A 25,758-nucleotide genomic window follows, 5' to 3' on the forward strand; every position below is an offset into this window, starting at 1 on the left:
TGGTCAATGGTTGTGGCGGTGACGTGGTTATTGGTTGATATGGATGGAGCAGGTTGCTTCCGCGGACTTGGTTGAAATCTGCTGATGAAAAGGGCGTGCAGGACCTGAGCACACCATCAAGATTGGTGTGCCCTGCTGCGCACTGGGCATCATGGGGCAAATCTGGTGTGGACACCATGGCCCCCACTCTTTCCTGGCGTGAACCCGTGTTCACGCCCAGGACTAGGTGTGTGTTGGTTTGTACGCCAGTTTTTTTGGCACCCCACGCCTTTTTGGTGTGCACATAGTAAATAATTGGTGTGCATTTAGCCGGTCCCTTATTCATGTAACTCCTCTTCTGAATTCTGTGGACCTCTTCTACTCCTGGAGTTAAGGATCCCTCTTGGGCCTTTACTCAAAGTAGGATCAGGTCCCTGTAATATAAAAGGGGGGGTTCTTTCCTCAGGAGGGATCTTTCCCCCCAGATTATTACACATACAAACCTGACTACCTTACTTTGAATTATAAATGAGTGGGGTTTTTATTATAATCTACTGCCCTTTTCACAGCTTCTTTACTCTTTGTGTATTTTCCCTAGGTACAGGTGGGTGTTATAACACCTGTATCCTACAAGACAAGTGCTCATTCCCTGTGTAAGCCACGGCGCTAGGCTTGAGTTATTTCCGTGTCCCCTTATTACATAAGGGTGCTAGCCCCTCCGCTTCATAGCGTCAAGGTGTGGTTTCTTCCCACTGGCCCAAAAAGCTATAGTGCGGCCCTTCCTCCACGAGCCGCTACATAAGCCGCAGCCATGTGAATCCAAAAAATCCATACACTCCGTGTCACATAAGAGACCGGCGCTGACACTCAGCTTCAACTTTGCAAGCACTCCACTTCTTGCCTAACTGTCCCCCGGTCCTTGGGGACCAGGATTTTCGCGACCACCCGCCCACCCTACATAAGAGTTTAAGAAAGAAAAGGCCAGACATACACGCTCAGGTGTGGGGTCTAGCGCCTTTGCCCTCACACCCTTGGGTGTATGACGGCTCCGGGAGGCTCCGCACCGCTGTCCTCTCCTCTCTCAAGAGCTTCTCGCAGATGGTCTTCCCTCACGGGAAACTCTGCGCTCAGTAGCTCGAAGAGAGAGAGACTCAGAGGTTAGGGGAAAAGAAAACTCCCCTGACCCACACACGAGAGACGGACTACTCAGGTGATTGCGCCTGCATGCGGCAAGGCAAGCCCTGTGCGGCATGCGCGCCGCAACCCCCTCAGGCGGCTAAGTCTGAATGGACAGGCGTCAATGTGGGTCTCGGGGGCGGTATGTGCGGTGGAGCCAAGAGACGCCGTTCACCAAGCAGTCGACTGGATTATCTGAATTATCCGGTCCGATCCCGGCTGAACCTCTCGGAGTCTGTCGGTGGAATGTGTCGGGGGATGGGCCGGGCCATGGCGATAGAAGCTCGAGACAATAGGTGCATATGTACATACATATTGGCTTTAATCTTGATGTCCAAAATGATTTTTATCAGGTGGATCATTTTTCGGATTTTTTTCTTCAAGTATTGTCTTTCCCGAAAATCTTGGACTTTGCACTCGACATTCCATCCATCCATCACATACTGTTTTTTTTTTCCTCGGTTTTTACTTGGGAGTTTTTTCCAGAGTGTCGTGAGAAATCAAATTGTGCATCTCTTTTTTTCATTTCACAGCATGTCACCCAACCTTAGCGTGTGACTTTAGCTCTGAGCATGCCGGAGCCCGTTATTGGAACCTTATTTTTTGACCTCCGTCCTGCCCACAGCCGGGCCCTGCCCGGCCCCAGCTGCTTCCCTACCGCAACGCCATTGCCTCCCGGTCCCCCCATCATACACTCCATGCCTACGATATTCAACCGCCTCCCTCAACTGGCCATTGCCCAATCTCTCCAAACCCAGCCGACCTCAGATCCATGCAAGGTTGTTGGCATCTGATCCCTCAACTGGTCGTCATCCAATCCCTCTCAACTGGTCATCATCTGATCCCTCTTGACTGCTTGCCATCTGATCCCTCTCAACTGCTCGCCATCCAATCCCGCTCAACTGCTTGCCATCCGATCCATCTCAACTGCTCGCCATCCGATCCCTGCTCCTATTTGCTTCAGCCTTTTGTTAATGCACACCATCAACAATCAACAGATCTTTCGGATCTGTTTGAACAGACAGAATCTTGGACTCACAAACTCATGCCTTCAACAAACAAGTGAGCAATTTTAATTTCTGTCTTTTATATTTAAAGAGACCTGATCCAAGGAATTTCGGACCCAGAAGCAGTTATCCATCTTCGACTCGAATCGGTCTTTATTTATCATCCAATTAGCATTCTTCATTTGTCCTCTTTCGATCGCATTATAATCCACAACAACTCAATGGCTTCCATGGAATTATATGACCCGAGCTTACCACCGTACTTCTCTCCAATGATCAACCTGGCAGCGAATGGCTCTCCTTCCCCGGTTCCTCAAAACCCGCCCATGTTCACTTCCGAAGGCTTCAGAGTGTTAGGCCTTGGTCCGCCGGTGTTATTCGAGTGTGCTGTCAATTTTACTATCTATTGTAGCGAGAAAACCAAACGCAATGCGACAAACTGGGTAGCAGTCCGACCCAAATCCGAGCTTTCTGTTACTTTCAACACTCGCAATAACGTCAGTCTATCTGGCTTCCAAAAAATGATTGCTGATAAATGCAATGAGCAATACAACTGTCTTGGTCAAATCATCCACGAGGGTACTATCGGCTCACCGTCTACGATCACGTGGAATGTCTATATCCTTAGCAACAAGAAGTTTCCAAAAAAGAATTCCCATCACCTGTTTGATGAACTTTCCTTCAACCAATGGATCACTGAGATAAACACCTCCAAACAAACAAAAGGCGGGGTTGTCATATTGATGGACAATCCTCGGAATGCGGCCGTCCACGCTCGCAAAGAAGATTTGGTTGCAAAAACGATCAAGCGGATGGAAGCTCGACAGCTTGGTCCAGTCGGTCCTTCAAGAAGATCCCAAAGGGCCTTAGGCGATAGCGATGTGGTGAGTAACTTCTTTCTCTTGCCTCATTTGATGCAGGGTGACATGGTGGCTAAACACAAATTCAACTCTTACATTTTCTCAGGGAGAGTCCAGCGATGTCGAATTCAAAGACTTGGACATCTACACCAATCAGATCTACGCAAAGTACAGCATGAACGTTGAATACGACCGATTCCATCCCGCCTATCCTGATCCCACCAACGCAGACCGTTATATCCCACTTACTTCTGGCAACATCGACATCTGGGCCAAAGCTATGGTCAGTTATATCTGTTTTTCAGCCTTCATCATCTCGATGTTGATGGTTTTGATCATACTTGACAGTGTTCTCGCGTTGCTGGAGTCAGTCTGACTTCACCCCCAAGCTCGCTCAAGTACGAGACCCGCAAGGGCAAAGCCAAGTCAAAGTTATCCAAAGAAACCTCTGCCGGTGCCAGCAACAACTCCTTTGTTGAATTTGCGAACTGGTTCGCAAACCATCAAGCCCGCAATGTCCGCGCCTCTCCTCCTTCCTCAGTCCATGGTGCTACTCCCGATCAACTTGTCAATTACTTGGTCTTTGTCAGCATTGCTCCTCACAAGCGCGAGGAGTTATTGACCACACTTCTTGAACACGATATCGACAATTATCAAATGTTCAAGTCCCTCTCAGTTGAAGAGTTGAGATCAATTGGTTTCAATGTGGGTGTTATATCCAAACTTCGCAGCAATGTTAACAAATTCCGAAACCATCTCGCTCAAAATCCCTGATTGGTCCAGCCTGTTGTGTTCATGTCTCCTCGTCTGCTGATTGATATCTTGCTTATCTCTTATTTATCTGAGTCTATCCATGTGTCTCTTCTCCTTGTATTGTCGTGCTGCCTGTTAGTCTCTGTCCTGCTGCCTGTTATTCTCCCTGGTCTGATGTTGCTTGCCTCCTTTCCCTTTCATTCTCGGCTGTGCTGAATCCAGCAGCTTGCTGCATTTATCAAGTCCCTTTTTTCCTCACATGCTTTGTGTCCTAAAATCAAAGTGTTTGCCTGCACTTATACACACCAACTGTTTGGACTCTCTAAGCGAGTCGCGAGTCGCAAGCCCAGCTGGCCATAGCCCTGATTTTGAGAAACAAGTCCGAACTAAAGTCTGCTTGAGTCGGACAATCTCTAAGCAAGTGAGACGAATCTCTCGGCTTCTCAGACAAGCCCAACTCAAATCTGACTTAGTTGGAAAGTCTCTGAGCGAGTTAGACATCCTCAGCTTCTCAGACAAGCCCAATTTTTGTGCATCTCGCATTTCAAGTTCAAGGATCATATCATTTGAGTGCAAGACACAGAGAGACAACATTGATTTTATTGTGGTTCATGCACGAACATATTTGATTCAGTAGGAGAGACACAGACAGGGCACACAGTGATAAGAAAACAAGCCAACTTAGCAAAGGGATTTGATCATGGCTTAAAAACAAGGTGAGGTTCAACAATCATGGAATAAAAACAAGGCAAGGTTTGCCAAGATAATATAAATAAATTTTTTTGTGGTTTGTTAATGGATATGCGATACAATTTTTTTGTGGTTTGAGTATAGATAGGCAATAGAATAAGAAACAGAGGCAGGGCACTCAGTTATCAATTTTGTTGGTGATTGGGCAGTGATAGCCGGAATGACGGTAGAGCTCTCGGCACAAGGCCGCAGAAACTACTTGATTTGTTGTTTGACAAATTACCCAAGTCGGATCGATCGCATTGACAAGTGCTTGAGTTTGACGGAGGTTACTCTTTACTTGGGAGAAGCAGACTTCTATTGGATTTAATTCCGGGCAGTACGGGGGGAGATAAACTAATTTGACGCCTGCGTCGCGGCAGAGTCTGGCAACCCTTGGTCGTCGATGGATTGTGCCATTGTCCATGACCAAGATGGACTTAACAGCAGGGTAACGGTTCATGCGAGGTAACTAGCAGAAAATTATGCTGTTAATTAACTCCAAGTAAGAGGAATCAAAGGAACAGACATACCACCTTCCACTTCAAAAAATGCTCGAAGTCACAAGCCTTAAACGTGTGTTCTGCAACACTCATTGCCACAACTCCGTCATAGCTAATTGCTGGAATCAAGCTGTAGCGTGGCGGATTCGAATCAAGCTGGTAACGTGAAGCCTGATAGCCTCGGGCGGACCTGGAAAAGCTTCGTAGCAAGTCGCGCGAACATATTGCTGACTCATCTGAAATCAGACCAAACGTATCAGATTAAAACTGATACATAAAAACCTTATTATTGAGCTGCACTGACCGGTGAAGACAAGAAACTCAGCCGGAATGTTCTTCATTTTGGCAATCCATCGAAATTTAGCCGCATAGTTCTTGCAGATGTTGACGGTATTCGGCCTTTTTAAGGTGATACAGAGTTTATTGACGAGATTTTGATGGACGGTATTGATCCCAAGGAGTGCACTGCCTTGATCGTACAAGCGTTCTCGGATCTCGTCAAGGAAGAGGCCCGGTTCGTTGCGAACAAGCTCCACCATGAACTGGCAATCCTCGGCTGTCAATGAAGATACTCGGCCGCGCGATCCATACTGTTCAGGATCGTGTACCACTCGCTGTGTTTCACGGTAAAGCTGGGTCCATCGACTGAAAGACTGCCTTGAGACAGTCACGCCAAGAGCATTGCGGATGAAGGATTGGTACTTAACGTAGTGTAATGGAGTGGGGTGATGTCCAAGGAGCCGGGCCTTGAATTGCGGCCCGCGGGGCCCGGACCAATCCTGGGGAGGAGTTAGGTTTGGGCCCACGGCGCGGGGCTGCGGGTACCGGTGCAATCCTGGACCGGAACTCAGTAGTAGTCCGGTTTAGCGATCTCCCTAACCGAACTGAGGCGCCAAAACCCAAAGGAGTCCGGTACAATCGAAGCAGCGAAATCAGAGTAAAAATTTCGCCATGATTAACAGACTGGACGAACTAACAGTAGGCATTTTAGGCCCTGGACCGACAGCGGACCCAATCTTGATAAATCAAGCAAATCAAGGACCAACGCGCCAAGCAGATGGTGAAGAGTTCCTATCCGAACACAAGGAGGAATCCGAGCAGGAGGTGGAAGAGCAGATGACCACAGCGGCCGGGCAGCAAGGACAAGCGAATTCGTCCAAGTCGAAGGCGAAGAAACAGCAACCAAAGAAGGTAGCGGTGAGGAAATCGACTCGGGCGACATCAAAGGCACCAACGGAGCCAACGGTGATTGAAGAGGAGATAGGAGGAGAGCGAAGTAAGGAGATACCAGGTTCGGGCCAACAATCCGGGAAAAAAAGGACGGCGATAGAGATAGCCGACTCGATGAAGGAAGCGCTGGGAGCAAGATGGATAGGGGAGGGAGAGGGAAAAGAAGCGAAGGGGAAAAGGAAAGGGACTTGTAAGTACCGTGACTAGGAAGTGGAAGGGAAGAGGAACACTGAGATCACAACGCCTTTGATGTAAATCACTTAGCGGATGATCCAGTGCGGCCGACCACCGAACCTGATAACTCCCGGAAGAGGCCGGCAGATATAATGAGGGTACTGGAGAAGGCGTGGGAAGCAGATGAAGCGGGAGATAAGGCGAAGGCAACGATGTTCTTCGAAATAGTCGCAGCGTTGGGCAAAGCACAAGGAAACGAGGAGGCTAACCCGTCTCAACACCCACTTCAGCAGAACCAGCCCGCCACTACGCCAGGATCCCAAACGGCCCCCAGGAGTGAAATTCGTGAAGGTGGTGAGAATCGGCCGATCTTCTTGATCCCCATCTCAAAGGTACCAGTCAATGAGATGTCGAGGTTTACAGAGATAGCAAGCTCTGGAAGAAACGATAGCCGACCAGAAAACGTCATGCCGGGGGGGGTGACATTCAACGAGGAAGCGAGGGCAACCACCGACGACATAGGCTTCACTAGATTCTTCGAAGATAACCTCAGGGAGCTGAGAGGTCCTCTGCCGCTCACCATCTTCAACGAGGAGTGGCAAAGCCAGGCAATCGCATACCAGGCTGAGAAGCGCCCGCGCCACAGCGAGAACTCATCGGACAAAGATTGGTATACTGGTTTCCCTTACCCGAGCGAATTCTCCCAGACCTACGCACAGTGGTCGATAAACTACCAAGGTTTCCACCGAGCACTCATCAAGGTTTGCAACTATACTCGCTTCGCTAGTTGGCTCATGGTCCACAAAGCCAATTGCGACCGGATCATCTTATCCAACCGTTTCATTGTGGGGTTGAGGTACGATATCCAAGTCCGATACAACGTTTTCTCACGCAGAGTGACCATGGAAGACGGTTCCCTCTCAGTAGCAAATATCGGAGAGTTTAGAGAAACGATCGCGCAGAAGGCCTACCTCACTGCAAGGAAGTTCAATGAACTCGAGTACACGGATAACCCGTACTCCGTAACAGGAGAACGTTGGAACTGGGATCCAGCCACGGGGCTCCAGAAAAGCTCAGGGGCCGAGAACGGAGGAAGAGGCGGCGGTAGCGGAGGAGGGGGAGGAGGTGGTGGAGGTGGAGGACGCGGTAGAGGAAGCGGTCACAACTCAGCCGGACGGCAACAATCGGTAAGCCCCCCGTCTTCCAAAACGCCTAACCAACAACCACCAACCGGACCATCAAACCCGACGAGACCGAGTGGATCGAGGGGCCCAAGGACCAACGGATACCGGGGCACCAAACATGATGGAAGGGAGGACCAAAGGGATGGGGGATATGGGAGAAAGTAGGGGCCTTTGTTTGATGTTAACTATGGTTACACCTTTGAAAGGAGTAATGAAAGAAATGAGTGTCTAATTGCTGTACGGTTCTCGTCAGCCGTATTGTATCCAGTGCCCCCCGTGAGTCCTCCAATTATCAATTGGAGACACGGAGGTCAAGCAGACGGAGTGAAGCTGAGTGGCCAACAGGCGCAAGGTGCGAGATGAACATAGGTGAATGGAGGAGAGCCCTACAGGAGAACAACCTGATGGAAGAATTTGGTGATGTGATTCATGGTCTTATCCACGGATTCGACCAGGGCATTCCAAGACACACGGTAGGGGAGAATACCAACTTCTACACCCCAGAGAATCACAGCTCGGCCCTCCAGGCAAAGACCAAGATCGAGGAATCAATTAGGAAGGAGATAGCCGCGAGGCGGATGTTCGGCCCGTTCACAAGAAAACAAGTGAACAAGGTTTTCCCATTCTTTAGGACAAGCCCGCTAGGAGCGGTGATCAACGGTGACGGATCATTGAGGCCAATCAATGATTTGTCGTACCCACATTCAAAAGCAGGAATCCCATTGGTAAATTCCTTCGTGGACTCACAGGAATTCCAGACAACTTGGGACGACTACAACGTAGTCGCAGAATTCTTCCGGCAAACAAAGGAACCAGTCCTCCTGGCACTCTTCGATTGGGAAAAAGCGTACCGGCAGATTCCAACGGCCCCAGACCAGTGGCCATTCCTGATGGTACGCGATTTCAACGATAATATAATCCTAGATACGCGAATCGCCTTCGGAGGCGTAGCGGGATGCGGCTCCTTTGGGAGGCCGGCGGATACCCGGAAACGAATCATGATAGAGGAGTTCGATGTCTTGACAATCTTTCGGTGGGTCGACGATAACCTATTTGTGAAACGGTTGACCTCCGAGCTGGAAATGGAAGAAGTTGTGAAAAGATCCGACCAGCTAGGGGTGAAGACAAACGCCGAAAAGTTCTCACCTTTCAAGGAGGAACAAAAGTATTTAGGTTTCATATGGAACGGTATCAGGAAGACGGTGCGCCTCCCGGAAAAGAAGCGGGAGAAGAGAATCACACAGATTAACGCCTTCCTAGTACCAAAAGCGACGTTCAAATACGATGTAGTTGAAATTCTAGTAGGAAGACTGAACCACATAACCTATTGCCTCCCGCAATTAAAGTGCTACCTCAATAGCATTTATCACTGGCTAAGCAAATGGATCGATAGACACGCGGCAAGAGCGGTCCCTAAAGAGGTAGAACAAGACTTAAAAGAGTGGAGGGAGACGCTCAAGACCTTTGACGCGACTAGAATTATTGCAAGACCAGAGCCGACAGATATTGGGTGGATGGGCGACGCGTCGACAAGCTTTGGAATCGGGGTGACCATTGGCCGACGATGGGCCCAATTCTGCCTGAAATCCGTGGACCAACTCAATTCCGGACTAGACACCGGAAAGGAAGAGGAGAGGATTTCTAGACTGGAGACGGTAGCGTACGGCTAGGCCTGCTGATGCTGCTGGATTTAGGGGCGGAAGAAGGGAAATCTTTCATCGTGTGGACAGATAACACAACGACCGAGAACGCTATCCTCAAGAGAAGGTCAAAGGACACGTTTGTGAACAAGGAGTGGAAAGCAATCCAACACCTGCTGATCGAACACCAGGTCGATCTAGTGGCAAAAAGGGTTCGCTCGGAGGACAACCGCGCTGACGCGCTGTCCAGAGGAAGAAGGGAGGGGAGAAGGGAAGAAGATCAGATGATGGTAAGCATACCACAAGACCTGAGGAGCCTGATATACCAGGTGGTAGAGTAGTGATGCAATGAATAGGCTCAAAAAGAGCGGAGCACCGGGATAACTAGGGTTGGACACACCCCAAGGCAAGCCAGGCTCCGGAACCCCGGAGTGTAGGGGCGGGCTCGACCTTGATTGCTAAGTGGGGCATAAGCCTGGGGCTGCTATGCCTTTTTCCCCCAAGAGGGCGCGCTCTCCGTGAGAAGCGCGCCGCGAAAAACGCCTGATGTCTGGGAGACAGCACACAAGGCAAAAAGGGGGGAAGAGAGAGCACCTCTCCAACCCATACCCGGCCAACTTGAGGAAAAGGAATTCCTGGGTTGACCTAGACAAGAACTGTGATTACTTCCCAACTGACTCCGAGTGAGTCTAACCATTGCAATGACCTAAGGTTAGACTCACCAATACCGCAAATCCCTAAGGCGGATTGGATTGGTACTTAACGTAGTGTAATGGAGTGGGGTGATGTCCAAGGAGCCGGGCCTTGAATTGCGGCCCGCGGGGCCCGGACCGATCCTGGGGAGGAGTTAGGTTTGGGCCCACGGCGCGGGGCTGCGGGTACCGGTGCAATCCTGGACCAGAACTCAGTAGTAGTCCGGTTTAGCGATCTCCCTAACCGAACTGAGGCGCCAAAACCCAAAGGAGTCCGGTACAATCGAAGCAGCGAAATCAGAGTAAAAATTTCGCCCCACCCACCCACCCAGTTTGGGGTCCCACCCGCCCGGCGGGCTCGACCTTGATTGCTAAGTGGGGCATAAGCCTGGGGCTGCTATGCCTTTTTCCCCCAAGAGGGCGCGCTCTCCGTGAGAAGCGCGCCGCAAAAAACGCCTGATGTCTGGGAGACAGCACACAAGGCAAAAAGGGGGGAAGAGAGAGCACCTCTCCAACCCATACCCGGCCAACTTGAGGAAAAGGAATTCCTGGGTTGACCTAGACAAGAACTGTGATTACTTCCCAACTGACTCCGAGTGAGTCTAACCATTGCAATGACCTAAGGTTAGACTCACCAATACCGCAAATCCCTAAGGCGGATTGGATTGCGAGTGCTTTTGAAGGGACATTCGGACCGTCGCAACCTTTATTGAAGCATCGTATTTTTGGAAAACCATGATGGGGACTGGGGATCAAATTGGATAAAGGTGGCAAGGGCTGGGGGGATGGGGGACACCGGCAAGGGGCAGGGGGCATGGGGAGGACTGGCTGGGTCCAGGAATCGGAGCGGTGCAGTGATGGTGGGAGAGGGACATACCGTGTGACCCTCTGGTAGTGTGGGAAACTACATCGGCTGGGATAGTCCGCGGGCAGAAACACCCGGTCAGGACAAAACCCCAGCCCCTGAGGCAACTTAAATGCATAAATGAGAGAGCAAGATGACCAAGATTTATGGTAAAGACAATATGTGATATGTATTTCAATCCGGAGGTCGGTATTCGATACAGATGCCACATTGGGTTTTGCAATTTGGATATTCGGATACAAATTGCGAAACCCGATGTCCAAAACAAAAGAAAAAGTGCAAAACTAGTGGCGCGATTCGTGGCCGCCCAGGGCTTCCGTAGATTTCTGACTTGAAACCTAATCCTACTCTTGAAAAGGGTATTTAGCGCCCAGCGAGGGTGAGAATTCCTCAACACCGCCCTCCTGGGGGGCTTGCCGGGGTCCTCTAGTTGTGATTCCTGTCAATTTTGACCGTGCACCATGGGTGCACTACAAGTTTTCGGATGGCGTCCGAAAATACTCTGCTGGTTGTTGGAAATACACAGTACTTAAGACTGTCAGCTGTTCAGAGACTGCCTCTGAGGCTGCACAGCCGGTCGGTGTCATTTTTTGATCTGAGAGAGACTGCCAAGGACTACCACCCGTCAGCACTCAGCAGTCGTCAATCGCTTGTTGAGAGTTCGGCAGCAGTCTCGAGGCCGTGTCCGATCACTCAAGTGTCCACAGGAGAAAATGGCCCATGTTCGTGCTTCAGGTTCGCGTTATGTAGATGAGTCGCCGCTCCGAGCTGGGCAGTTGTACCAAGTCTTGGTGCTTCACAAGCTAGGCAAGATGTCGTCCTGAGCTACTAGACAACCTGAAGATAAATACTTTCCTCTACAACTGATGAGAAAGGCCAAGACGTGATCAACAAGTGGTCCAGCGGATAACCACTCTACATGGCAGATCCAAGAGAGCAAAATGCACACTTGTTTAATGCACAGATGTGCGATACCCTCCAGTCCAACAGGAAATTACATTTTGTACACACATTACTTACATACGTATTCAAACAAAAAAGGTTGTACATACACACGCGTCAAGGGCGGTGCATACGGATGCGGCTGCCCACTATGACTGCACGGTACCGGGCAATTGTGTGTGCAAGATTACAAGGCGGGCTTTATTACGCTCCCCTGCTCGCCCCTGTTTAAACACCGCCGCATCTCCCCACGATTGATTACCAGTGCCCCCAAAGTCCACATCCATCCCATTATTCCCCAGCTCATTCCAGAAAAAAGAACCCCGAAAAATCCACTTCGCCAGCGCCCCTATCACGATGCTTTCCTACTCCAACACCTTGCGATTCACCACTTTGCTCGTCTGCAGCTTGTTGGTTTTCACTCCTGCTACCATCGGCCAAGACTTCAAGGGTCTACCCCCATGTGCCGGCAACTGCCTCGCAACAGCTCTCGCTTCGAGCGGCAAAACGTGTACTCCGGTTCGTGACTGTGAAGTCCTCACTGATTACGTTCAATCGATGGACCTGACTTTGCTCCTCTCTATTTCTTTGTTCTTTAGACCGACTTTGCCTGTCTTTGCAAGAACCAGGACTTCATTTCCACTAGTGATTCTTGCTATTCTACCTCGTGTACGGTCAACGACTTGAAAGATGCTAAAGCTTGGGGAGTCAAAGTAAGCTTCGGGGATTCACTCCTCTCTCACCATCATTCTTCTCTTTTTCTTTTTTTCTTTTTCGATTTCACTAACTGTTCCGATTGTCTCTTGTTGAATTTTGTTTCCTGCTCCAGACTTGTGCCGCAGCAGGTGTCCAGCTCGCGGCCAATGGTGTCAACGCTGCCGCAAACGGTATCACCAACGCGGCGAATAGTGCCACTAACGCTTTGACAGGTAACTCCACGGCTGCTGCTGGCCATAGCACCCCCGGCAACCCGAACAACTCCACTGGACCAGGCACTGCAACTGGCAACACTGCCCCTGTTAACACCAACAACCCGGTGAGTTTTTTCACTGTGGTTCTTCTTCCTTACAAATTACTCAAACTAACGGTGCTAACTGCTAATTTATTTTCCCCGGTCACTCAACAGCCAGCAGCTCGTCCAAACTCGGCTGTCGCTCTCTCTGCCGAGATGGTCAAATTTTTCGCCATTGGCTCCGCCATCTTTTCCTCGCTCTTGATGATCTGATCTGCCAACACCCATGCAGAAGAAGGACAGTTACTTGGACATCACGATTTCCCCAACGTGGTACCTTCTCATGGACTGATTAACTCCCTTCCATCAAAACGCTCGTTGCTCTCTTGTTCACGCATAAACTGTCTGTCGTCCTCACCAGAGTTGTGTTGAAGTAACAATCTCCAGGATCTTGTTCCGTCATCTCAATTTCCTGAGGATGATTTATTTTTATCATCGTTTTTCGTTTTGGTAATTTAAAAAACACGAATGGTCGATCTGGGTTACCAACAATTAAATTTACGCTCTGGAGAGAAAAGTGAATGAAATTCATCCGGCGCCTTAGCCTCCCCGCCCGACAGTGCTACACCTGAGCTGGACTACTGTCGACAGCCCGTTTGGTTTTCAAACATGTTGATTGGAACAGGAGAACACCTACGTTCCCCGCTCCGTGGCCCTCAACAGAACATAAGAATGATGATCGATCGGTTGTGATCACAAGTACCAGATCAGCAGCTGAGGAGACTTGTCATCTCCCGCATTTGGTGCGTTTGACGGAGAGGCTGCACACACTTCGTATCGTGGTGGCAGTTGTGAGCACGTTGCGGGTTTCGGCTCAAGTCTTGTGTTGCAATTTTATCCAGACAAATCAAATTAACCAGCCTCCTCAGCTGCTTATTTCGGCCGCATTCTCCGTCTTCTCAAAGGAGCTCTGGAAACCCCCAGTGGATGGTTTCAGGAAACATGAGCCGGCACATAGTGAAATTTGTCGGCGGTGGGCGCGACATTTCTATACTTTTACGAAAAAAGAAAATAGTCAATTATAAATAGATAGATTGGAGAATTGAAATCAGTCAACAGTCTAGTTCGGTCACAGGCAACACTCGCTTTTTAGTATATTTCATCAGAAGAGTTTCCAGAGCAATTATCGGTGAGGCCTGGTTGGTTTACCGATATTTCTTGTCCTTTTGGATGACTTGGATATACAGATGGTCTTGCGCTTATTCATAAATTTTCTTGGCTGCTTGACGATTCTCTTTCCTTGTGTGTTTTTTCGAAGTTTTGTTTTGAATTCTATCAGAGATTTCGACTCCTCTTTGAATTTTTAACTTCTGTTTATTGCTTAAGGCTTTCGGTTTTCTAGTCGTTCGGCTGTCCTTGAGGTCGGCTTTCAGATTTTTGGTTGCGGGCGCAGGAGTTGGATTTCTTATATCTTCGTGGGACGCGAGAGGCTCATGTGGAACGACATCCTGCATCGGTTGGGCTCGTCTTTCCAGACCTGGAAGAAAGTCATTTCCGGAAGTAACAAACATAACACTCAGCTTGGCTCTCCATTTAATGAGCTGCCGATTGGACTTACGAGTGAGTTTTCTCTTTTGAACAGCCATGTCCCAAGGATGATATACGACCGGGCCTGGTTGGATCGCTGTTTCAAAGAAGTTCGGCTGCTGGTGTTCAAGAATCAAAGCTGCTGTTCAAAGAAGTTCAGCTGGGCGTTGAAAGTGGAATTTGCATAGATTCTCAAGCATGCATAGTCAAAAAACAACCCCCCGAAATCTCTCCACATAAACTCCCCCGAACACACCCTTTGAGTACAACTGAGCATAAAAAATCGAAATCTCTGGGCAAGCCAATCGCCCCCGGAATCCTTGAAATTGAATTGATCTCAAAGAATGTCCTTCATCGCATGAAAATAATCTGACGAACAACCTATCCCTCTCATCAAACTGAGCAGACTCCTTCGGAGGCACCCACCCAAGCAATAGTGACGCAACCGGGTACCCATCCAACACAAGCTCAAGGTTGGAGTGGCAGCTGGCTTGGTGCATCCCAAGGCGGCTGTCGTCGTCGGTGCAGCCAAGCCTCTCAGACTTCCGGTCAAGAAACCATCATGGACATCCAATTCAAACTGGAATTTTACTTCCTCCCATGAATTTGATGAAGACAGCAACATAGACTGTAGACACATCCAAACAGCAAAACTCATGCTGCCACTCATGAGCTCACAAAGCATGAAAGAGCAGTATGTACCGGTTTTTCAGAGGGCCTGTTGTTTGATTTTCCTTTTTTTCCTGTCTTGCTTCCCTGTGAATCAAGTCAGGCACCTCATTGTAATGTCTGGGGAGTTGTATTTGTAAAATCTACAATTACAACTGAAATACCCTGTAGTTATGTGATTTTATTTGGCAAATGTTCGATATCCTAATGAAAACCTATTTACGCGTGTGGATATGATAATGGACTGCGGCAGGTGGATTCAATTACACAATCCTAATCTCGTGTAAGGAGTCGAGTAGTTTTATGAGGAAAGCTTTAGATGATGTCCTTCCGGATTGATGGAAGATTTTGTTACTTGTTCAGGCAGCGAAGTATCTTGGATTTTTATGGTAGAAAAGCCAATTATACTGAAGATGGGCGGGAGGCAGAAGTGGATTTTGAAAGCGGTTCTGCAAAAACGGTAAACTCATGGACCCCGGGCCTGCCAGGGCGTTTGTTGTGCATATTAGTGATATTCTGGACCTTGACAACGACATATCGACAGTTGAAGTCGTTGAGCACGGGAGCAGAGACGAAGCCGACGCGGGTGTTGTTCGATTGGTCGAGGAAGGGCTTGTAGGGGCCGTTGGCTTTGAGACTGCCCTCAACGATGAATTGGGCCGCCGCCTCGCTCCCCGAAGTGAGGAAAGTCGTCAGCTCGATGTGACGCAACTTGTGAACCGCCCCAAGGTCAACCGCATAGATGAATGGCACAGAGGTCGGCTGGAAAAAGGATCGCGGTCTCGTGTTTACTCCACTGTTAGCTAAAGTTTCAGGATGGTCTACATAGCAGACGAGGTCGGAAAGGTCAGTTTGTGAAGATCCAGCACGCATAGAATATGAGTTTGGGCTACGAAATCGAGGAAAACTCGAAGAAGAAGAAGAAAAACAGAACAGTACCTTTAGCAGCGCCAGTGGAGGCGACCGGTTTTCCGACTGAAACGATTCGTCCGTTTTGGACTCCATAGGCGCGAGCGTTGTCACCAGTGTCTCGGTAGAGCACTTCTGGATAGAAGGCACAAGTAGCCGCTCCTTTGTGTACACTAATAATCAGGAGGACCTGCCGTAGGGGGGTCCCTTCGGGGTCGATATCTGGGATCCTCCATTTGTTTGCACGCATGACGAAGGAGGAGCCGATCTTGACAATCTCGCCCGATTGGGCGGAGAACCCTCCAAGATTACCGATGATCTGATTCTCGCTCCAGGGTCCGGCGATATTCGAGGCGGAGATGTACTTGCCTGTGGATGGATACCATCCGGCGGCGATAGAGGTGAAGAGATAGTACATGCCTTCGTGGTGGATCATCGCCGGTGCCTCGCGCGCCTGGCCCTTCAAGACGGTGGCGACCAATTCCTTGACCTGGTGCCAGTCTGGGGTAAGGCGGTAGATGTTCATGTCCCGGTTGGTGTTGGTCGAGGAGATGACATACCCCGATTGGTCGACATCGACAAAGAACGCAAGATCACGGGAGTCATGGCCGAGCGGCCTGGAAGAACCCCCGAATTTCCACGAGCCTTGACCAGGTCGACCATAGCCGACAGCAGCTTCTCCTTTTCCATAGCCGCCGGCCTCTTCCCAATGTGCCCACATTACTACCTCCGTGGTGGTTGGGTTTTGGACAAACGACAGGGATTCTAACTTGCAAGTGCCCTTCGGACTTCCTGTGCAAACTTCCTTCCTCGTCAAAACTACTCGATGCTCTTCGAACGTATAGCCATCCAGCGAGCTAAATTCTTTGATTGCAGACATTCCCTCCTTGTCAGATACCAGGTGATACTCGTAGTAGGTATCATCTAGGTGGATTTTCGAACGTATATCGAGTTTTTCAGACTTGATGTTGTCGTATGAACTGAAGCCTTCCAAGGTTTCGGAGGGCAACGGATTTCGAGTAACGACGTTGGAGCCCTCGGCAGGGTCGACACCCAGACTGAAGACTTGATAGGAGTGTGGACCTTCAGGCACATCGTAATCGTCATAACTTCGGAAAGGTCCGGAGGCAAGTGCTTGAAACCCGGAGTCGGATGATTTGCGGTAGACACGAAACTTCTCTGCCTTCGAGTCTGATGTCCAAATCAGCTTGACGTTTCTGACTGAGTCGTCGGCAAGCTTGAAGTCTTGAGCAAGTAATTGAATTTTCGCCAAGACGGTGAGAAACAGCGATAGGAAGGCGATCAGGCCCCAGAAAAATTTCGACATCTATGGTTCAAGATAGCAGAGTAAGGGGTTAAGACGAATGTGGCTCGGTGAGGGGGTGATAGCGATGGGTGAAGTCGAATGAGTGTCTGGAAGAAGACTTTTATACAAAGGGGGGGATTATTATGATTGTCAGAAAACGGCAAGCCTTGAAGGAGTTTGAACTGTTTTGGGTTGTGTGGCAAGACCAAGACTCATGGAGAGCTATGGCAAATATGCAAAAGGCACGACACCAATAAAAGAAGCACCTTGATTGGGAATCTCTCAATAGACGGCGCAGGCTGGCACAAGCCTAGCCTAACTAGCCCTCTTGAGCGGAGGCTGCGTCCCGAAGGAATCTCCATAGTGGTCGCGGTTGTATGCACCAGGGAGGGGCTTGCGAGCTTCCCCGTGAAACCGTTGTGGGATGGTGGCGTGTACCGAATATACAGAAACTCGGCGGGCGTTTTTAGCAACAACCTGACTAGCAACAAGCTTGGCGCAAGCAGCTAAAGGAAGCGGGCCGGACTCTGTATGAAGAAGTGCTCAGAGCTTTCGAGACCGCCATGGGGGTGGAGGGATCAGGCCCTGTACGAGCCTATGGACCCGCAACCGTTGCTCGGTGGGTCCTTTATCTGCTGATTCGATCAGCCGGGGGCCGGCTCCATTGGGCCCGGTTCTGGAGTGTTTCCATGATAGCATACAACGAAGTGCGTGTCCACCTGCACAGGGGGGCGAATGTTTCCAGCGTCCGCACGGGTCCCCCAACATTGACGTCTGATAACAGCCGGTTGTGCAACCGGCACCGGATCCATCCGAAAGAAAAAAAATTTCGCTGCGCCCGGTGAGGCTTGGCAGATGGTGAAAGGAGTTACCAGCAGGGAGAAATTGGGAAGTTTACGAGCAGCGGATCGGGGTTGGTGCAGCCCTTTTTACTCTATGCCGCGTCTTTTTTTCCTTTCTTTTGGAATCGAGATGCATGTGGGGGTGGATTGTGATTGGTCTTTGTGAAGAGCGAATGGAAATGTTGAGCAAGCAAAGAAACGGACAACTTCACGAGAGGAAAGCATCGCCTTGAGAAGAGGAGGTGACCGGCAGGAGTACTATTTCTCCTTGTGGAGCCAACGAATGGTCAACAGGAAGATAACCAAACCAACACACAAGCTTCCATGTCCTCTTCCCATCGCCATCAACCAATCCCGACGACTAGCCATGGCACCCATCCCAGGAGGCCGACCACCGCACCAGGCTCAACATCCCTGAGGCCGGAGCTCGAGCGGAGGACGCCGTCGAATACAGAGGAGAATTGTGACCCATTCGAGTATCTGGGCTGTTCCAACTGCACCGATGACTTCTCTAGCCATCGGGCCTCGCAAACCTCCTACAAGCCAAGCTCGTTCTGGCTAATGGAATGTGGTCATCTGGTGGGCAGTGTGATTTATCCAACCCTCAAATCAACGCCATCCAATCCTGATGACCACTATTTCCCTCTGCCGTTTACCACAGGCTTGCGCGCCCTGCCTAGGCTACCCGGATGGTATGCTGGCTCATGGACACACTCTGTCATCATTGTTGGATTAGATTTGTGATGTTGACCATTCAAACACTTTTGAGCAGTCCAAGAACTCGACCCAACCCAACACTATCGTTGCCCGATTCCATCGTGTCGTGGGTTTCGCTCAGCAGTGTATGAGCTCAATCGACAGAAGCCAATCCCTCCGGCAATCAAGGAATTCTTCGAGAATCCCAACTCGATGACCGAACGATTGGGCTCAGTCCTATCCTTCCAAAACCGTCAGATGAAGATGAGGATCGCAAACTTGAATAAGCTCGTCCACGTCCAGCGGCAAGCGCTGCGCCAACATCAGGCTAACTCGAACCAGGAGGTGCCCATCCTCAAGCAGCAGGTCTATGACCTCAAACACCAGCTACGTGCCCTCAAACACCAGCTCCAACAGCAGCATGCTCCTAGGCCGGCCCTTCAGCTTCCAATTCATCTGGATCAATTTGGTCAGCCTTCTAAACCCGTCAAGCGTCGAACTACGCTTGATCAAAACCAAGGCCGCCAAGCTCAAGGAATCATGTATGATATCCCCGCTCTCGACCCACAAAATGAAATGCCCGAATGGTGTATGGTCAGAAGGGCTGACGTTGATACCTTACCTGCTTTGAACGACAGCCCTCGAGCATCGAGAGCTAGTTCGTTCCACCACCAACATTTTGACGAGCCTCGCAATCTGCCGCACGACCCACGGATCAGTCGCCCACATACTGCAACAAGCTTCAATTCGAACCCGACTGTCCAGGTACCCAGGACTATCAGTCGTGGAGCCAACCAAGACCTCCCACTGGCTAATATGAGGTAAGTTGATTGGTTTCGAAGAACTTGCTTCCTTTTTTCTTCCTCTTCTACTTCGAGCAGAAGGATCGATTAAACCAAGATGTTAAAAGTCATCTCTCCTAAAATAGCCACGAAGACCTGGGATTTGACCCTGACCGTCGACAAAGAACCGAGAACGATGCGCAAGAAAGGAGTTTCTTTGCGGGCGATGACCGACAGGTATACAACCACCAACTGGGGGCGATCCCGGAGGATGAAGACCAAGCAGCATTCGTCGAAGATCTGCGTGTTGCAGGGGGGCCGAGCCGACGGGCGCCGATGAAGGAAAGGATGGGGGGAGTGGGGAGATCGGCGAGTGGGATGCGGGCAGAGCAGCCCGTCCGGATGCCGCCCGACCCGCGCAGAGCGTATGGCGCCCGAGTCAGGCCGATGCCGATGCCCACGCCCTCCCGGGCAGCCCCGGTGTCGGGCCGACGGCAGGAGACCTTCGCCCAGCCGGCTCGTCCGCCCAACCAAGCCATGAACATCCCCGCGAGACGCGACTCTCGAGTCGCAAACAATTCGCCTCTCGAAGGCTTCGTCTATCACCACGACCATCCGCGACCCAAGAACGCCATCGTCACTCGCCCCGATCCTCGCCCACCCCGCCCTAACCCTATGCCCTTCCCTCAAAGGCCCCCGCCCGAACTCATCGAGCGTGCAACTCCGTCCAAACGCCCTAATCCTTTCCTCTCCCGTGGCCCCGTCCGTCCTCGATTTTAGGACCCTGGAGGTCATCCGTGGACATCTCCGTCCACGCATACTTAGTCAATCAAAAACAAAAAAAAAACCCTCTAGGGTACATATATAGCATCGTTCATGCTTTGCTTTCTTCATGAAACCTCTGTTCTGTAATGTATCAAATTGTTCGACACAATTCTGCCAAGAAGACAAGTGCGTGACAAGAAAGGGGGTTAGGTGGATGACTGTAGCAAGGCAGTCAAGCGAGTTGAGAACCAGTTCAGATTCTGTATATTATTAGTCTGGGTTGGGGTCTTGTACCTAATCTATTGCAGTGCTGTTCTTGCTTCTCTCTCTTTTTCTCTCTTCACCCATCCTGTCTTGTCTCATATTTTTCTCCTCCTATCCATTTCTCCCCGAGAGACGCAAGAGAATAGATGAAGCGGGGATTAGTAATAGATGGTTTGCATGGCGGAAGAGGGGGTGAAGGCGGCAGAGGAAGCCTGAGGGGAGAGGGTGATTTCCTCAAGGGAGAGGGTGTCGATGTATCGGAGGATCTGTTCGAGCTGGACCAAGCTGATCTTGAACTCGACACAGAGCTCGTCGAGGTGATGGTTGCCGTTGAGCATGAGGGGCAAGTCTTTAGGGACCTGTACGGCGACGGAGAGGTGGTGGTGGAGGAGGGAGGAGCTGTTCTGTCGGACTGGATGGGACTGCTGCTGCTGATGGGGATGATGAGGGTCGAAGACGAGACTTGGTTTGCGGGCCGAGAGGGTTTTCTTGCGCGGGGCTTTCTTCGCCTCGTCTGGATGGTGAGGGCCGGGATGGCTGGAGTCGAAGTATTGCTGCTCGTGGGACAGAGTGCCGGGCGGGGAGAGGAGCGGGTGGGGGTGGTTGAGCCGCTTGAGGACGGCCAGCCAGGCCGGCTGGCGGGTGTTCGAAGAGCTGAGGCGATAGGAGGGGTGCCGGTGGCGTCCTCCGCGAGTAAACGAATGGGAACGAGTCAATGGGGCTAAGCGGAGCTCGGGAGCCTGGTGCTGTTCATCATCTTGATCTGCCGTGCTCTTGGCCGCTTGTTGCGGATGACTAAGGTCGGGATGAAGCGCCCAGATCGGATAGCAATTAACCCTTTTGAGAAAGCCTTTGATGGTCCCAAAACTGATGAACCGTCTGACATCGATATTCAACTCATGCACTTGATTTTGTTCCATCCTACGTGGTGGACAGTGCATTCCCAGAAATCATAGAATTAGCAAAAAATCGTTTCGAGTTCTCATGGGTTAAGGTACTTACCAATCGTGAACAGTAATTCCCGATTTGAATTCGTTGTAAAGGTTGAGGAGGTTTGAGATTGAATGAGATGAAGAATGATGAGGATGATGGTGATGATCACGATTGAACAGGAATAATTCATCGACATCGTCATTGTGATCGACTGAATAACGTGAGCTATGAAACTGATTATCGGACCGATCTGCGCGCTCGGCGTGACCATTATCTGGGCGGCCCCCGTCGGTCCAATTACTCTCTTTGGGTGGTTCCGGTGGGGGTGGGTCGGATGGACTGGCGGCCGGGTCAGTAAGTATGTAGTCCTTCAGCTCTTCTTGAAGCTTGATCGACTCGAAATCGTTCGAATCCCCTAAGAGATCGAACATCGTGCCTCCGATCAACTTGTATGAATTCGAAAACCTGAATGGATCGGTGATCATACAACACCCAAAAAACCTTGATCACGAAAAAAGAGTGATGAGTACACCCATCTTACCATGTGGAAGAACAAGTAAACGAAGATTGCCCACACTAGATGTTGGATACACTCTCGTGTCAGATGGATATCAACATCTGCTAACCTCGAAATCTTCCGAACGGTTGCGGTGCCATCGATAAAAGGAACCAACTGCAAGCCAAAAAAAAAAAAAGATAATGATCAGATAATGTGGTTTGATGATGAAATATAAAAGATGTAAGAGCACGAACTTTGAACATGGTTAGATCCCAGGTGACTTCAGATCTCAATTTGAGGAACGAGACCAAGCTGATGGGCACGTTCCAGTCTTCGACTTTCGGAGGATTCCCGTAGAACGGGAACAGCTTCAAGTTCAGCAAGAACAATGCCGATGTAGAGGAGACCACTGGATCTGGATGAGGATGTTGCTCGTGCGAAGGCTGCAGTCGACGGTCTGCTTGTCGGCGTTTTCTCGAGGGAGACGAGGATGCGGATGAGGGTGAGGGCGATGTGCCTGAAACTGGGGCTGGTGTGGGATATTGATGGTTCAGTGAAATAGAAACCTCGGAAAACGAATTCAGCTCTTCAAATAATTCTTCCAAGATCGACTTGATCTCGAACCTCGAATTACTGGGCGCGGACAGCAGTGAGTTTTTCTCCTACAGAAGTCAATAAACGAACGTGGGTTAATCGAAAGAAAGGGATATGGAGATTGGGCTTGACTAAGACTAACCTCAAGCGATCTCAAGACTCTGCCGGTCTTTCTGACGATGGGCTCGTACCCTAGCAGTTCGGAATCCTTGTCGAAGACGAAGCACAGATTGAACATGAAGAAGTTGCGCTCGTATTTCTCTTCGTCTTCGATCAGCGTTGGGAAGCCGAGGATCTTGACGGATCCGGAGGAGACGGTGACCAGATGGCCACACAGATGTTTCTGTTGACAGAGCGATGGGTTAGCGGCTTTCTGCCTGGAGGAGGTCCTGGGGGAGACAGACCTTGGGGAGGATGAAGTCGATGACATGGGTGAATTCGAAGAGGTACTTGGGGTGGTCGTGCTGGCCTGGAGGGCAGTCGGCTGGCCCGTGCTGGAGGGTCTGCGGGTGGGGATCGAGGGTGATGCTGAGGGTGGGCTCGCGGAGGTCGCTGGTGCTGCCGGATGGGTTGGTGGGTGCGGTTGAGGCGACCCTGATGGAGTTCTCGGGCACCTGGTAGGTGATCTCGCAGCCCTTGTCTTCGTCCCACCGCCCGAAGAACACCGCCTTGAGCCGGGGAAGATAGTCCTGGGCTTGCTTGAACGGCTCCAGCCGGCCGGCCATCCCAAACAGCTTCCGAGATCGTTCCGGGCCACTTTGTCCACTCCCACACCCGACCCCCAAAGAGAAAACAGTGTCCAGCCCCGTGAAGCGAGCACACCAGTTCTCTGTGTGACTGCTCAAGATGTTAATGCAAGCATTCTGAGGTACAATATAACGTATATAAAACTTGCATGATACAATCAATGAGGTACAGAATCAACTAAAACAAAGATATCTAAAGGGTAGTCATTTGTAAGACTTTGGTTAACCCAGGCCAGGGAGGCCTTTCATCGGAAGATCGATTGGAAGACCACCACCACCTCCCCCTCCCAGCATCTTCATGGGGCTACCCGCACCTGAGAGCATGCTAGTCGGCCCGCCGCCGCCGCCGCCGCCGAGCATCTTCAATGGACCTCCAGCACCCGAGAGCATGCTGGTCGGCCCGCCCCCATCGCCGCCGCCGCTCAACATCTTCATAGGACTACCGGCACCCGAGAGCATGCTAGTTGGCCCGCCGCCGTCTTTCCCCCCGCCCAGCATCTTCAACGGACTGCCGGCACCCGAGAGCATGCTAGTCGGCCCGCCATCGTCTTTGCTCCCGCCGCCGTCTTTGCCGCCGCCTCCGAGCAGACCATCCAGGCCAGGCAAACCGGAGCCTTTCTTCGACGATGAATCGTAGTCGCCGCATTTCCGCGAGTAGCCTTTGTCCTCCGAATCGTCATCCTCTTCGGAATCATCGTCATCGTCGTCGGATTCTTTGGAGTCAGAACTAGAGGAAGCGGATGAGGAAGCTGAAGCGGAGTCTCCGCCATGTTCTCGCGTCTTCAATGACCGTCGCGAGTACTTGTGGCTATGACAGCCTCTTCTGGGCGTTCGGCGGTCTAGCCGCTGCGTCGATGCACTCTCTGGGCCGGCGAGATCCCCCCGACGTAAGAGAGCCGGCTGTCCGTCAGGATTTCCTCCTGCTCCGATGCTGTGGTCGCGTTAATGGACAATCGAGAGATGGTCAGCTTCAATATCAAAAACAAGGATCTGAAAGATGAAATTGTGCCTCACCTGCGACGGGTGGCGGTAGGAATGCATGTCGTGAGCTGGATGACCGCTAGTGAATAGTAAAGAAAAAAAGGGGTCACAAAATGTTGTTAGAGGAACGAAAAAATCGTCGCGTGAACAAGCAGTGACTTACCGGAGAGGCTGAAGACGCATAGGAAAAAACGAGTAAACATGATAGGCGTTGTTGATTGGAAAAACAAGAGCGAGATGACCAAGTAGGATGATTCTTTACACGTAAAGCGTATAGGCTGGGCGCGCTGGGCGATAGAGCTGGAAGGGGAGTTGATAGATAGCTCGACTTGAGCGAGGATGGACAGTCTCCTGAGGTCACCTTTGATATATCTCTTTGAACAGAAATTTACACAGTAAATTGAAAGGCTCGACTGAAAATGGCTGATGGGTGATGGGGACGGATGAAATTGTGGGATGAAGCTTTCTCTCTTTATATATCATGTCAATATTTGGAAGGATAGGTAGATGCTCGGTGCACGACCCTAGAGAGGCCTCGCACTGGATACACATTGATGCTTCTGGTTATTGATCATGGTTATCGGCAGTCTTGCGCGGGCTCGCTGATCCCGACGGTTTCTTGTCGGGAGATCAGCAAGCGTTCGGAAGATTTGGATAAAAACGGGTTGGTGTAGCATAATGAATGCTAGCTCCTCGAATGGATCCAATGAACAACAAAAGGTCGCAACCAATCTGAGTGAGTGTCCAAAACTACGGCGGCTCTAACTTGACAAAGCATAGTAGATGACTGCCCGTCATATCTGGGACCCACACAAATGTCCACAGATGTCGGTTCAGACTCGAAAACTCTCGATTTTTGCGGGGAAAACTAGGTTTTGGGGCTCCAGATCACTACTTCTGGGAGGCCCGCAGGTCCCGACGGGAAGTCACCCAGTCCGTCGCGGCTGTTGCGCCCGATGGCTTCGGAGTGAGTCTTCGAGGGAATTGTGCCAAGTCAAATAGACGGGACTTAAGTTAATCATCCATTTGCTAATCCTCTATTAGTTATGTACTCCTCCATCATCCGCCACAACATTGATGAACGCTTGTTGCCCTGCAAAAACACACCATACCTTGAGGAGGCAAGGATGCAAGGCAGGATGCTTTGATGGTACTTTTTTTGTGTTTTTCAGCTGTGGCATACGGATCACTGGAGCCATACCTCCAGGGCATACTTGTTTTCAAACAAATTGGGAGTGGGAGATCTGCAAAACAATCAGATGTATGAGCATGTAATTCTTAAGAATTGATCGTCGATGTCCAACATCCTAGCCGATTTGCGCTTTGCAGGCAGTAGGTACTTAGCTGTAGCACGCGATTGGCCATTTGACAGTGCACAATTTCTTTCAGTTGCAATGATGGACAATTCTGTGTAGGGGTTTATTTCACGATTGGGGCATGAGAATAAAACCACAATCTAGAGACACACAAGCAACGTTCTGGTTCAAAAGTAGTTTTAG

The 25,758-nt window shown here is 50.4% G+C and overlaps 9 protein-coding genes across 9 annotated transcripts; 5 read left to right on the forward strand and 4 right to left on the reverse strand.

Annotated features, from left to right (window-relative positions):
* Positions 1 to 1,203: 1,203 nt before the first annotated feature.
* PtA15_7A142 (uncharacterized protein) lies at positions 1,204 to 2,221 on the forward strand (the record flags this gene model as incomplete). The annotated part of the gene is made up of 2 exons (XM_053170718.1): positions 1,204 to 1,392; positions 1,781 to 2,221. The coding sequence occupies 2 exons, from the start codon at positions 1,204 to 1,206 to the stop codon at positions 2,219 to 2,221; spliced, it is 630 nt and encodes a 209-aa protein (XP_053021971.1).
* A 162-nt stretch (positions 2,222 to 2,383) lies between these two features.
* PtA15_7A143 (uncharacterized protein) lies at positions 2,384 to 3,796 on the forward strand (the record flags this gene model as incomplete). Its single annotated transcript, XM_053170719.1, has 3 exons — positions 2,384 to 3,046; positions 3,129 to 3,305; positions 3,371 to 3,796. The coding sequence occupies 3 exons, from the start codon at positions 2,384 to 2,386 to the stop codon at positions 3,794 to 3,796; spliced, it is 1,266 nt and encodes a 421-aa protein (XP_053021972.1).
* A 2,162-nt stretch (positions 3,797 to 5,958) lies between these two features.
* PtA15_7A144 (uncharacterized protein) lies at positions 5,959 to 7,627 on the forward strand (the record flags this gene model as incomplete). The annotated part of the gene is made up of 3 exons (XM_053170720.1): positions 5,959 to 6,283; positions 6,502 to 6,803; positions 7,568 to 7,627. 3 exons carry the CDS (start codon positions 5,959 to 5,961, stop codon positions 7,625 to 7,627), a joined length of 687 nt encoding a protein of 228 aa, XP_053021973.1.
* A 4,464-nt stretch (positions 7,628 to 12,091) lies between these two features.
* On the forward strand, positions 12,092 to 12,959 carry PtA15_7A145 (uncharacterized protein; the record flags this gene model as incomplete). The annotated part of the gene is made up of 4 exons (XM_053170721.1): positions 12,092 to 12,253; positions 12,334 to 12,447; positions 12,564 to 12,770; positions 12,861 to 12,959. The coding sequence occupies 4 exons, from the start codon at positions 12,092 to 12,094 to the stop codon at positions 12,957 to 12,959; spliced, it is 582 nt and encodes a 193-aa protein (XP_053021974.1).
* A 986-nt stretch (positions 12,960 to 13,945) lies between these two features.
* On the reverse strand, positions 13,946 to 14,332 carry PtA15_7A146 (uncharacterized protein; the record flags this gene model as incomplete). The annotated part of the gene is made up of 2 exons (XM_053170722.1): positions 13,946 to 14,223; positions 14,305 to 14,332. 2 exons carry the CDS (start codon positions 14,330 to 14,332, stop codon positions 13,946 to 13,948), a joined length of 306 nt encoding a protein of 101 aa, XP_053021975.1.
* Positions 14,333 to 15,344: 1,012 nt separating this feature from the next.
* Positions 15,345 to 17,178, reverse strand: PtA15_7A147 (uncharacterized protein; the record flags this gene model as incomplete). Its single annotated transcript, XM_053170723.1, has 2 exons — positions 15,345 to 15,763; positions 15,882 to 17,178. 2 exons carry the CDS (start codon positions 17,176 to 17,178, stop codon positions 15,345 to 15,347), a joined length of 1,716 nt encoding a protein of 571 aa, XP_053021976.1.
* Positions 17,179 to 18,323: 1,145 nt separating this feature from the next.
* On the forward strand, positions 18,324 to 20,257 carry PtA15_7A148 (uncharacterized protein; the record flags this gene model as incomplete). Its single annotated transcript, XM_053170724.1, has 5 exons — positions 18,324 to 18,578; positions 18,661 to 18,691; positions 18,772 to 19,237; positions 19,334 to 19,516; positions 19,624 to 20,257. The coding sequence occupies 5 exons, from the start codon at positions 18,324 to 18,326 to the stop codon at positions 20,255 to 20,257; spliced, it is 1,569 nt and encodes a 522-aa protein (XP_053021977.1).
* Positions 20,258 to 20,664: 407 nt separating this feature from the next.
* On the reverse strand, positions 20,665 to 23,257 carry PtA15_7A149 (uncharacterized protein; the record flags this gene model as incomplete). The annotated part of the gene is made up of 6 exons (XM_053170725.1): positions 20,665 to 21,427; positions 21,509 to 21,940; positions 22,015 to 22,112; positions 22,193 to 22,600; positions 22,675 to 22,875; positions 22,937 to 23,257. 6 exons carry the CDS (start codon positions 23,255 to 23,257, stop codon positions 20,665 to 20,667), a joined length of 2,223 nt encoding a protein of 740 aa, XP_053021978.1.
* A 243-nt stretch (positions 23,258 to 23,500) lies between these two features.
* PtA15_7A150 (uncharacterized protein) lies at positions 23,501 to 24,462 on the reverse strand (the record flags this gene model as incomplete). Its single annotated transcript, XM_053170727.1, has 3 exons — positions 23,501 to 24,209; positions 24,293 to 24,338; positions 24,423 to 24,462. The coding sequence occupies 3 exons, from the start codon at positions 24,460 to 24,462 to the stop codon at positions 23,501 to 23,503; spliced, it is 795 nt and encodes a 264-aa protein (XP_053021979.1).
* Positions 24,463 to 25,758: the final 1,296 nt, after the last annotated feature.

The sequence above is a fragment of the Puccinia triticina genome, chromosome 7A (assembly GCF_026914185.1).
Source record: "Puccinia triticina chromosome 7A, complete sequence".
In the NCBI taxonomy this organism is placed as follows: domain Eukaryota; kingdom Fungi; phylum Basidiomycota; class Pucciniomycetes; order Pucciniales; family Pucciniaceae; genus Puccinia; species Puccinia triticina.